We start from the raw sequence: 13000 nt of genomic DNA, 5'->3' as shown, positions 1-13000 counted from the left end.
GAACTATATAACCTTAGAACACAAAAGGAGTGGCTTAACAACTGCGTGGTCTAGAATGTCAGGAAGATTAAGTGAGAAATTCCAGAAAACTGCCCTTTAAAGCCAAATGTCAACAAATAAAGAATTTTATTTTGGGAAAAGGGAGAGGGTCAGGGTGGGGAAGAGAATGAGAAAGGAGCCACACGTAAAGAAACTTGCACATCAAATCAAAATGTGATCTAACTTATGTGGTTACCTTTTACCTACTATCATAGAATCTGGGCTTCAGAGCATGTGCAGAGTTCCATGGAGAAAAGTAGCCCTGAAGCTCTCCATTGCTGGGGTCCTGATTTTGATTGTTTTAATCAAACAAGTGAAGTCTAACCTTTTTAGGTGAGAGTGAAGTCTAACCTTTTTATTTAATTGTCGAGACCAGTAGAAATGGGCTCTGAACAAAGACTGCTTAGTTTTGGGACAATTACAAGACAGACTCAGGGTTGCTGATACAAACAAAAAATTATTTAGAAGTACCTTCATCTTCCTAATCACTCTGAAGGTACATCTCAGAACAGCTAGCCAATTCTGAAGAGTCAGTTAAGGAGGGATTACATTTAGAATGTGAATTCAGAAACAAAACCCAGGATATAATCAATGGAACTTACAGAAGTGCAGTGCACCATATGAAAAATAGGCAGATAATCTAATAGCAAAATATGCACTTTTTGAAATATTACTTAAATCTTTGGTGTGACAACTGCAAAAACGCTTCCTGCCAGAAATAACACATCAGAGATGTAAAAAAATATTTCTAAAATTCTACTTTTCTGCATTTTCTGTCATATCTTTGAAACAAACAGCTTGAAATACGGCTTCCCCCTTCCAATAGGGAAGAAAACTTTAGATAATGTCCTGTAATATTTTTCCATACTGCGATCCATGCGAAAAGCAGCTTTCAGAAATGTAATATTTCTTAAAGGTTTTCTTCCCTTCTTTTGATTTCCTTAATTGTTTCAGCATGTTACTTGAAACAGTATCCTGTTTTGAAAATGAACAGCCAGAGGAGTGGAGTCTGCTTCCCTTCTTTATTCATCCTCTTCAAGTGTGTTTAATGAAATGTCATAGTGTGTATATATCCCTTGGACAATTCATCCTAAGAGCTGCTTTGCTTGACTAAGACCAAAGGTTCATCTGATTTAAGGTTCTGGTTCTAACAGCATGCGAGCAGACAGACACTACTGAAATCTTGAAGAGGGAAAGAAGGCAAACGTCTTCTGCCATTTATTCCCACTGTCTGGCCCAGAGATGCTCGTCTCAAAATATGGTGGTTTCGTTTAACTGTAATGGCTTATGGCTGTTGTCAGACCTAGCCATTACCGGTGCCTTTCTTTGAAATTGAAATACTTTATTGTCACTTGTACAACTTGTATACAGTGAGATTACACCAGACCCCCCACTCAGCTCTCTTAATCTTAATTCCCCTCGTTTACTGACACACACCCAGCAAACCCGAAAGTCAGTTGCCCTGTTGTTATCTTTTCATTCAGCAGCCTAACAGCCCACGGATAGAAGCTGTTCTTTACCCTGTTGGTGCGACTAATCATGCTTCTATATCTTCTGCCCGATGGCAGTGCCGGCCAAGGAGTGAATCATCCCTGAGAATTTTCCTCACTCTCCTGAGGCAATGTTCTTTTGCTATTTCTAGAAGGAGGGGTTTAGCATGGGGTGGGCACGTGCACAGCTGAGCACTGGGAGCCTTCCACACCTCAGCCGAGCCCCTTCCCCTCCGCCCCACGTGAGCTAGAGACTTGCTCAGCAGAGGTGCTGGAAGTCTTATTCCCTGCGCCTCAGCTCTGCGGGTCAAGTAAGCCACCCTGCCTCTTGGGCTGGGATGCATAAGCAGGAGGACGCGGGTGGCGCCGTGGTCTAAACCACTGAGCCTCTTGGGGCTTGCTGATCGGAAGGTCGGTGGTTTGAATCCCCGTGACGGGGTGAGCTCCCGTTGCTCTGTCCCAGCTCCTGCCCACCTAGCAGTTCAAAAGCATACCAGTGCAAGTAGATAAATAGGGACCACTGTGGTGGGAAGGTAAACGGCATTTCCGTGCGCTCTGGCTTCCGTCACGGTGTCCCGTTACACCAGAAGTGGTTCAGTCATGCTGGCCACATGACCCGGAAAGCTGTCTATGGACAAACACTGGCTCCCTCGGCCTGAAAGCGAGATGAGCGCCGCAACCCCATAGGCACCTTTGACTGGACTTAACCGTCCAGGGGTCCTTGTAGAGACAAGCAGGAGGGGCAGGGTGGCTCTCCTGCATGTCAGCTGTTAGCCAGGAGGCCTCAGCAAAGCTTCTGGCTTGCAAGGAGATGGTCTCTGGAACTCATAGAGGATGTTCGCTTTGGGATCTGGGGCGGGTCTCTTTGTCAGGCGGAGGTGCAGCAGGGCTTTGCTAAGGCTAGCCAGGGCCTCTCAGGTGGGCAGCACCTGGCCAGCATTAATTCAGGAAGGGTTATAGCTCAGGGATAGAGTGATTTTTTCAATAGATTTTTTTGCATGCAGGAGGTCCCAGGATTCAGCCCCAGCATTTCCACGTTAGACAGGGAAAGACAGAGAGCTGGAGACTCGCTGCCAATCAGTGCAGACAATATAGCTGGAACAATGGTTTGACTTAGCACAAGGTTTTACCTTGTATAATAATTTTTTATTACTTACTAAATTTGTATACAGTGGTGCCTCTGGTTACGTACTTAATTCGTTCCGGAGGTCCGTTCTTAACCTGAAACTGTTCTTAACCTGAAGCACCACTTTAGCTAATGGGGCCTCCTGCTGACACTGCGCCACTGCTGCACGATTTCTGTTCTCATCCTGAAGCAAAGTCCAAGGTACTATTTCTGGGTTAGCGGAGTCTGTAACCTGAAGCGTATGTAACCTGAAGCGTATGTAACCCGAGGTACCACTGTACTGCCCTTCATTCGTAAATCTGGGGACAGTTTGCAATATAAAAAGACAAGTTAAAAAAACAACACAGTACATAATCAAAACAGGAACAGAAACTAACCAATAACTCCCTTACGATCTAGGGATAGCCAATCTTAAAATTCAGTTTTGCAAATCAGTTTGTGGCTTTTATAAGAGTTCTCATGAAAATTCATCTGGGAGGCCAACATATCCCTGCTTCCCAACCAGGGTCCCTCCGTCAACCATCTACCACCACTGTGAGGGTACAATCGTTGGACCCTAATAAAGGCCCCAAAAAGAGGATGCCAAGGAAGACAGAGGGAAAAAATGAAGAGGGGTTAAAAAAAAAAGAAAAAGAAAGAAGCAGCAAGAAGAAAGGAAAGAGAAAGAAGAAAAGGAAAGAGGGAAAAAAGACAAAGGGGAAAGAAGCAATAAATAAAAATAAATAGGACTTCCTATTTTACATCTTCCAGTTAACATAAAAAAATTATTTAAGACATTCAGCCCATGATAACATCCGTCTTCTCCACTTTCTGCTACACAATATTTCTTTTAAATCCAAGTGTTTTGATGTTTATTTACAGATTCAGACTCTCTCTTTTTTTTTATAATATTCGGAAGGGCTAACAGCAGATGGAGAAACAAACATACTTTAAAAAACAGCATCTGCTAAAACAACTTTTTCCCAGCAACTATCAAGCAACATCTCAGCACAGACCTTCCCAGTTGGACGGCCAGAACCGTCTTATGAGAAAATAAATCTCATGCTCAAGAACTGTTTACAATGCCTTTCCTGTTTACTGATGGAAAAAGGTGGCTTAAACCAAAGGCTAACCAGGGACAAGCAGGCCTTCCCTTAGGCTGGCTAAGCAACTGCCGGCAGATTCTAGAGTGGAGTTGTTGTGAAAGGCCACTTTTTTGGCCCTGACAAAGAAATGGACACACTTAGGTCCATTCATTTTCAGGGTCTGGTGCCTCCTACCTCATAGTGGAGATGTGCAATTCTCAAACCCTTTGTGGAACTCCAAATGATTCCCCAGAATGATGTCAGGGACTGGGAAGCCAAGATGAGGGCAGGGTGCATAGTTCAAGCTAGTTGCTGGTTTCCCAGACTAAGCTCAGGGGAAAGCAGGAGGCTTAGCTGGCAGCACAACCGCTGTTCTAAGCTGAAACTCTCCATCACTGGGCTTGTCTGCGAAATGAAGCCCAGAAAAAGCTATACCTCCCAGCCTAGGAACATTTGTGAAGCCCTGGAAGAGTATATTCCCTGTTCCAGAATACAGAGAGCCAGTGTGGTGTAGTGATTAAGAGCGGTAGTCTCATAATCTGGTGAACTGGGTTCGATTCCCCGCTCCTCCACATGCAGATGCTGGGTGACCTTGGGCTAGTCACACTTCTCTGAAGTCTCTCAGCCCCACTCACCTCACTGAGTGTTTGTTGTGGGGAGGAAGGGAAAGGAGAATATTGGCCACTTTGAGACTCCTTAAAGGGAGTGAAAGGCGGGATATCAAATCCAAACTCTTCTTCTTCTTCTTCTTCTTCTTCTTCTTCTTCTTCTTCTTCTTCTTCTTCTTCTTCTTCTTCTTCTTCCCCACAAGGACTCTAAGCTCCCATCTTCCCTGACCATTGGCTGTGCTAGTTGGGGCTGATGGGAGTTTGATTCCGACAACGTAAGGCAAGAATTGAGACCAACCGAAGGACGTTTAATAGGTTTTGTCACCCAACCCCAGAAATGTGCTGGGAAGAAAAACATGCAGGGGTTTTGAGACACGTTTGCAAATAATCTAAAACGAAGCTGGACAGCTGTTCTGCCCAATATCAGATCAATAGTCAAAACAAAGATCTTTTTAAAAAGATGTTGTTTTTAACATCTGTTTTGTGAAATTCATTTTTTAAAAAATAATTTTTACAGTGGTACCTCGGGTTACAGATGCTTCAGGTTACAGACTCCGCTAATCCAGAAATAGTACCTCAGGTTAAGAACTTTGCTTCAGGATGAGAACGGACGGACCTCCTGAATGAATTAAGTTCTTAACCTGAGGTAACACTGTATTAGTGTTACAAGATAAATTTCACATTTAACACATTAGAATTTCAAGATCAAACAAGATTCTTCCGTATCTTAGGACTTCCCTCCTCCCCTCCGTGGGTCCTTTAGATATCTTAATCAACTGCATATTATAGTTAATCCAAATTATAATCCTCCAGTGTGTCCAAAATCTTTGTAACTTTGCAAAAGTTATTGAAAGCCATGTCAAAGAGTTCAAATGTTTACGGTGGTCTTTTAAATACAGTCTATATTTGTCCCATTCTCTATTGAAGTTTTGATCCTCCTGATTTCTGATTTTCCCAGAAAGATGTTAAAGAAGCCTTCTTCTTTGCCACCTCACTTCCATCAGTCAACATTTGTTCAAAGAACTGGAAGGAACCCCGGGGGTCATCTAGTCCAACCCCCTATGCTGCTTTTGGCCTAGCAGAGATCAGGGTAGAGTGCGTAATTCGCATGAAGAAGCTTTCAGGTTCAATCCCCATCATCCCCAGGAATGACTGTGAAAGACCCCGTGCATCAAATCCTGGAGAACTGTTGCCGGTCAATGTACAGCGTTTCACTGAGTGAACTGGGACAATGGTCTGTTCATTTACATGCTGAACCCTGGGTTTAAACCAAGACAGAAGCTTTAAGTAGGCAAGAAATAAAGATATATTCATGTGGCTGCAGGTTTTACCTTAGTATTGAATTATTCCACAGTATTAATTGGGCTGCAGGCCACACTATGCCAGAGACTCGGGGAGAGCTGGGGTTAGCAGCGCAATTAAAGAAGCTGAGTTGCAAATCAAGATATCTGAGGAATCACCTTGTTCCCTACATTAACTACCGTCCTCTCTGAGGGTCTTTCTTGTGACGCAACAGGTATTTGTTCCACAGTTGTGCGACTAGGGTCTTTTAGCACAGCAGAACGCTTTCCTGCAGAACACACTTCCCATAACTGATGGACACGGCATTTTGTCTTCTATTGAATACTTCTCAAAACGTTTGTTTCTTCAAGCTTTCCCAGAGAGACAAGTCTATTCGCTGACAGTATTTGGCTGGTGGTATATTATGGCAATCTTACACGTTCGAATGCATTTTTTTGCTTTAAGTTTGTAACGTTTAACGCTCTTATAAAGGTTCCACGTAAATAAAACCAAGGGGTCCCTATCTGAAATGTCACTCCTGCTGCGAATTCACTATGCAGCTTAAGGAAGAGAGCACTACAGTTCTCCTCCCTGCCCCAATCTGCAAACTGCAGATAATGGGATGGACTTATCTTACGGGACTGGTGGAAAGATCGCAGCAAGGATAATGTACACAGAGCGCTCGGAACACTCTGAAATGCCACATCAATGCAAAGCGGAGCCAAATCAACAGAGCAACAAACAGATCTGCCTCTTGCTGCGCCAAGACCAACAGAGAGGCAGATGTAAATGTTAGAGGAAAGAGAAGGAGCCTTCTTCAGTGTCTTTAAAAAAGTATCTCGGTTTGCCCCTTCCGTCTTCTTTGATCTGACACTGGCGGCAATAAAGAGGGAGATGAGCACTTCAGCAAACATTGCTAAATGCTATTGTACAGGACGGAGGCTTTTGCCTAAATGCAGACAGCACAGCAACCCGTGATCTCAACAACATTACCAGCTGGGGACCAGCAAAACCACATTGACCAAATAAGGAAAGTGACTTCGTGCCTGAAATCCTTTCCCACTTAGCTCACTCTGCGTTTTTCTGTCATTTGTGCAATAAATGATAGGGGTCACCCTCCCCCACTTTCCCCTCACAGCTCGAATGAAATAAACCGCCTAGCGACCCGTATAATGTATAGCTGGGCTTGTGTAATCTTGGGGTGTGAGTAGGAGGCAGAGGAGAGAGAGAGAGAGAATTATATTTGCAGAGACCAATCCTACACAGAATCATGGAAGGGATCCCCAAGGGTCCAGTCCCCTGCAATGCAGGAATCTCAGCTAAAGCATCCAGGACAGATGGACATCCAACCTCTGCTTAGAAAACTCCAAGGGAGGAAAGTCCACAACCTCCCGAGGGAGACCATTCCACTGTCAAAACAGCTTTTACTGTCAGGAAGATCTCAGAATCTCCTCTCTTCTAAGTTGAAGCCGTTGGTGCGAGTCTTGCCCTCCAGAGCAGGAGAGAACAAGCTTGCACCATCTTCCATGGAACAGCCCTTGAAACATCTGAAGATGGCTATCATAGCTCCTCTCAGTCTCCTCTTTTCCATGTAACACATACCCAACACCCTCAACTGTCCTGTCCCTCATAGGGCTTGGTTTCCAGGTCCTTGATCATTTTGGTCGCCCTCCTCTGCACACGTTCCAGCTTGCCAATATCCTTCTTTAAATTGTGGCGCCCAGAACTGGACCCAATATTCCAGGTGTGGTCTGATCAGGGCAGGACAGAATGGTAATAGGGACACTGTACTAGGCTGATGCAGCCTAGAATAGCAGCTTTTTTTGTTGCTGCAACACACAGTTGACTCATATCAACTCTTGTCCACTAAGACCCCAAGATCCTTTTCATGCGTCTTACGAGTAAGCCAGGTGTCCCCCATCGTATATGCTTCTAACATTCCAAAGCTATTTAAACTTGCTCCATGACATTTTCATTCCACAGGAAAGTTACATAACCAACACAGTAAAAGGTTCTTATTTTCTGCAAATGAAGTTCTTCCTTAACTCCTTTAGCTCCTCTGTATTAAGACTTCCAAAAATGTCAGAAATAGTTTTATTTTACTGTCCCTGCATGTGTTTATTGAAATTAATATTTCTAAGTTGATGTTTTGAAACATCCTTCCCAAAATAGCAGAGCAATTATAGAGTATCTATTAAATATTATGGGGTGAGGATTCTAAGAATGGAAAGCTAGAGAGAGCCGCGGGGCTATGAAAACCCTGGGAACGCAAGCTGTTTATATCGCTGAAAAAGTTTCGTAACTTGGAGAGTTTCCTCCTCCGTTTTGGAAACCACATCAGAACTGTTCACCCAGACACTGCTGACTTCCCACGAACTTCAGCATCACTCGAACAGCATTCTAAACAATAATTTAATGCCGGCCTATGTTTCTGTCACAATGCCGGATTCATTCACAGCTACTTTGCAAACCTCTCACCTCCAATGAACATGTCACTTTTATTTTACAGCAAAAAGGGCATTTCTGCGGTGTGTGGAGAGATGCACAACCTGCCCCACAACTCAGGGAGGGGCAGATGCAGACGTCCCCCTCCTCTTTGAACACATTGGAATAATCCAGGGTTCCCCAAACTTTGCTCTCCAGCTGTTTTTGGACTACAGTTCCCATCATCCCTGACCACTGGTCCTGCTAGCTAGCGATGAAGGGAGTTGTAGTCCAAAAATAGGTGGAAGCTCAAGTGTGGAAAACTCTGGAGCAATCTAATGCACAGTAACAGGCGGCTTCCAATGCTTATTCACATTCAGAGACGTACCGCAGAGATTTATAATATTCATTGTAGTTGGGTCCAGGCTGTCATATCATGACTTAATAAATCAAGCAGTGTATGTCCACATGCAGCCATTTCGCTTTACATAAGCAGAGATACATGTTCAGGAAGTCACAGTCCGCTTTAAAACATGGCTTCATGTCCTGGCTAAGCCGGAAGCCACTAGCTGGTTCAGACACGATAAGAAGCTCTAACAGGAGAGAGCTGTTGTGCTCAAGTCCTGATTTGGGCTCCCCATAATGGGTATCTTGTTGGCCACTGAGAGATCAGGATGCTGAATAGGTGGGTCACTGGCAAGATCCAGCAGACTTTTATGTTCTTAATTTACTGAGGATTGTTTCCTTGCTTGTGCTGAGGTAATAGTAGTAGTAGTAGTAGTAGTAGTAGTAGTAGTAGTAATAATAATAATAATAATAATAATAATAATAATTTATTTATATCCTGCCCATCTGGCTGGGTTTCCCAATCAAATATTATGAACATAAGGTAAAGGTAAAGGGACCCCTGACCATTAGGTCCAGTCGTGGCCGACTCTGGGGTTGCGGCGCTCATCTCACTTTACAGGCCGAGGGAGCCGGCGTACAGCTTCCGGGTCATGTGGCCAGCATGACTAAGCCGCTTCTGGTGAACCAGAGCAGCGCACGGTAACGCCGTTTACCTTCCCGCCAGAGCAGTACCTATTTATCTACTTGCACTTTGACGTGTTTTCGAACTGCTAGGTTGGCAGGAGCAGGGACCGAGCAACGGGAGCTCACCCTGTCGCGGGGATTCGAACCGCCAACCTTCTGATCGGCAAGTCCTAGGCTCTGTGGTTTAACCCACAGTGCCACCTGCGTCCCAAATTAAGAACATAATGCAGCATTAAACATTAAAAACTTCCCTAAACAGGGCTGCCTGTCTTTTAAAAGTAGGACAGTTGCTTATTTCCTTGACATCTGATGGGAAGGCGTACCACAGGGCAGGTGCCACTACCGAGAAGGCCCTCTGCCTGGTTAAAGTGGCTGCCTGCAGATGAAAAATCATGGTTCATATCTAGGGAAGGTATCTTGCATCAAGATATCTCACAACAATGGGCATTAATTAAAGACTGTTGCCGATTCTTTTACTTTGCTGGTTTTCCCCTGAAACACCAAGTGGGAACATAACATCAGAATTTATTGATTGATTGATGAAGGTGTCCTTGTGTGGACACTGGGGGAAAACTTGCATCTATGAGCAGCACCAAGTCCACCATAAACTGCGTGCCCAGTGCTGAGTATTCATGGCTTCATCATGCAGTACAGTTTAGCTGTGGGACTGATTAATTTGCTTTGAAATACTTATATCCTGTTTTATAGTCCCAAGAGGCTCTGAAAGCAGCTTACAAGTGATGTTTACAACAAAAAAATCACATTTAGTCTAGTACCAGGGACAGAAACCACAAAATGAAGCAGTGACCGTGAATAACAATATTCAGAAACAACTTACTTTTGCTGCACCTATTTGTTCCTTGCGAAATTTCTCCAGTGGGGCTATTAAAACATCATTAGCATTCTGGATCTGAAATACATGTGAAAAAATATGCATCAGTTTGGAATACAACATTTTTAGTCAACTATAATTCTGATTCACCAACTTCTCAGTCGAGAAGTGGCAAAATTCCTGAAGTAATTCAAAAGAGTTGGAAATGAACCTGAAGATCATCTGGTCCAACCCACAACAATGCAGAAATCTTTTGCCCAGTGTGGGGTTCGAACCCAGAACCCTGAGATTAAGAATCTCACGCTCTAGTGACTGAGCTATTCCACTGACTACTGAGTCAGCTATTTCCGAAGAGCAAGCTGTATATGAAGACACCGGCTAAATTATGATTAAGTCTGTAACCTTCCACAGGCTTAGTAGAGCGCAAGGCCGGATCTAGACACATCAAAGAAGCATTTCAGTTAAACGCGCTGCAAACTTTGTATGAGAAATCAGGCTAGCAAAAACGGAACCCCACAGCGCCATCTGGTGTCACAGTGTTAGAATGCATAAACAACGCATATAAAGCGCTTTTTCTTTGCCAATGTAGCTGAGTCCTAAGACTCATTGGATTCAGCTGGATTGATTTCTGAATAAATAAACATTAAGCATCCAGGGAACCTCTGCTTTCTTTGTTCTTACCTTTAAAAGTTAAAGGACTAGAACCTTTGCTTTATGACACATAAAGCAAGTTACTAGCCCTCATGGTACCAAAATAGTCTTTGCTAATATGTGGATAAACAACCATCTCTTAATCTTTTGGCAATATATATATAGTTGGTAACAAACACTCACAGCTGAAAGTATATCTGACTAAATCAGCATGACAAATCAGTCTACTGGAAATCGATGGACTTAGGTTTCCATGTTTACACAAATCTAATGCATCATCCAATCTAATGTGCACCCTAATTTTCCTGACGAAATTTGGCCAAAAAAGGTGTGCATTACATTCGAGCAAATACGGTAGTTGTGTCTATTTATTTCATTGGCTCTTCTCTAGGTATGACTTAGATGGAAGCACTAGATAAAACAGTTTTTACTTGGGGCCTCAAAGACAGAAGAGTAGGCTGTGGGAAAAATGTATTTCCATAGAGCATCCACACTGAAAAGGCCCTAATCTTGCTCTAAACTCCGAAGCAAGTCACAAATGAAGAATTTGGGGGAAAGATCGTCCTTTACTCCTTCCCATGTTTAACAATAGTAGAATCACACCAATACACATATAATTAACACAAGTTGCAAAATCAAGCTTTTCCTGATATTGATTTGGTTTAGCTTGGTGCAGAATATATATATATATATATATATATGCTTTCGTAGATTTTCACGGGTACAGGAATGCAGGTTTTGGTGTCCTCGGGTATCTTCCCGTGTAAAAGTTGGGGTGTCTAGGCGACGTTTCGACGAGGTCTCACTCGTCATCTTCAGGCTGGTGCTTTCGGCTTCTTGTTACTGGAACCTGCATATATATATATATATATATATATATATATATATATATATATATACACACATATATATATACATATATATGCTTTCGTAGATTTTCACGGGTACAGGAATGCAGGTTTTGGTGTCCTCGGGTGTCTTCCCGTGTAAAAGTTGGGGTGTCTAGGCGACGTTTCGACGAGGTCTCACTCGTCATCTTCAGGCTGGTGCTTTCGGCTTCTTGTTACTGGAACAGAGCAGGATCTCAGTGTTTGAGTTCCTATAAATACTGTTGAGGGGTGTGGTGTATAGCCTCCAATGTTCTGGGCAGAGAGGAAGTTCCCAGGCTAGTGTGCCTTTTCTTCTTTTGTTCCTTAATTGCTTGAGGGATATCTTGAGTGATTTCTTGAGTGATATCCTGAGTACCACTTAGGTGGGTCATTAGGTGTGGATTAGTTGCTAAAGCCTTTGTGTCTTGACCTCTTGAACTTTGTGAAGAGTTTTTCTGAGAAGATGGCTGTACTGCATTTAGTTGTGCTCTGGCTTGGCTTCGTGTATAGGGGCGAGCTGTGGTTTTGTGGCCTGTGCCAGCCAGATCTGTGTAGGGATTGCAGGGGGGTGCAGCATCCGGAGGTGCCACCATGGTTTGGCTACTGGATGGTGTCTGTAATTTATCTGTGGAGAGGGTCTGGGTTTGGGTCTGGTGTGGTTGATTGGTGATGGCGTTCTGTGTGCCTCTGGATCTGGTGTCAGTTTTTGTGGGGAGGGCTAATTTCCAGGTGTCTGGCAAGCGGGATGTGTCGTCACGCTTGTTCATGTTGTGAGGGTGTTTCTCTATCTCGATGGCTTCCATGATTATTCTCTTGTGGTGATGTTCCATGTTAGAGAGCAATTTGGAATCTGCAAAATTAATTTCGTGTCCTGTTTCTTTCATGTGTTGGAAAAGAGAGGAAGTTTTTTCTTCTTTTTTGACGGCATTCTTGTGTTCTGCGATACGTGCATTTATTCGTCTGTTTGTTTGTCCAATGTACGTGGCTGGGCAGACTTTGCAGGGTATTTCATAGACCCCTTGGTTTTCCAACTGGATTTTATCCTTGGGGTTTCTGAGGATATTGGCTATTTTTTGGTTGGCGCAAAAGGCTGTTTTGATATTGTGTTTATGGAGGATTTTGCTAATTTTATCTGTAGTGCCCTTGATATAAGGAAGGAGGGCCATGCCATTGTTTTCTTCTGTGTCTTGGTTTTTGGGGGGTGTTTCTTTTTGGATTAGCTTCGTAACCCTGTTTTGCTGGTATCCATTGGCAATTAACACATTTGAGAGATTCTGTAACTCAGTTGTCAAGTGGTCTTTGTCAGCCAGGCGTTTGGTTCTGGAGATGAGGGTCTTGGCTACGGAGTTTATTTGTGCAGGGTGGTGGTGAGATTGTGCATGTAAGTAGCGGTTGGTGTGTGTTTTTTTCTGGTAGATAGTGTGTCCTAGGGAGCCATCAGGTTTTTTGTAGATTAGGACGTCAAGGAAGGGAAGTTGGTTGTTGGCTTCTATTTCCATAGTGAATTGTATTTTGGGGTGTAGGCTGTTGAGATGTGTGAGGAAGCTGTCCAGTTTTTCCTTCCCGTGTGGCCAAATTACAAAG

At 43.6% G+C, this 13000-nt stretch overlaps 1 protein-coding gene across 2 annotated transcripts in view; it reads right to left on the bottom strand.

The window, feature by feature from the left end:
* Positions 1 to 13000, bottom strand: part of ARHGAP42 (Rho GTPase activating protein 42) — a 178117-nt gene that overhangs the window by 80299 nt on the left and 84818 nt on the right. For both annotated transcript variants that reach the window (XR_013392512.1, XM_028726131.2), the window contains exon 4: positions 9903 to 9974. Coding sequence is in view for 1 of the 2 variants with exons in the window: in XM_028726131.2 (XP_028581964.2) it covers positions 9903 to 9974 (72 nt within the window). In the remaining variant the exon portion in view is untranslated. The remainder of the gene's footprint in view (positions 1 to 9902; positions 9975 to 13000) is intronic.

This window comes from Podarcis muralis, chromosome 4, assembly GCF_964188315.1.
Source record: "Podarcis muralis chromosome 4, rPodMur119.hap1.1, whole genome shotgun sequence".
Taxonomy (NCBI): domain Eukaryota; kingdom Metazoa; phylum Chordata; class Lepidosauria; order Squamata; family Lacertidae; genus Podarcis; species Podarcis muralis.
Note: the sequence above shows the minus strand (reverse complement) of the source record. Positions and strands in the feature narration are given on the sequence as shown.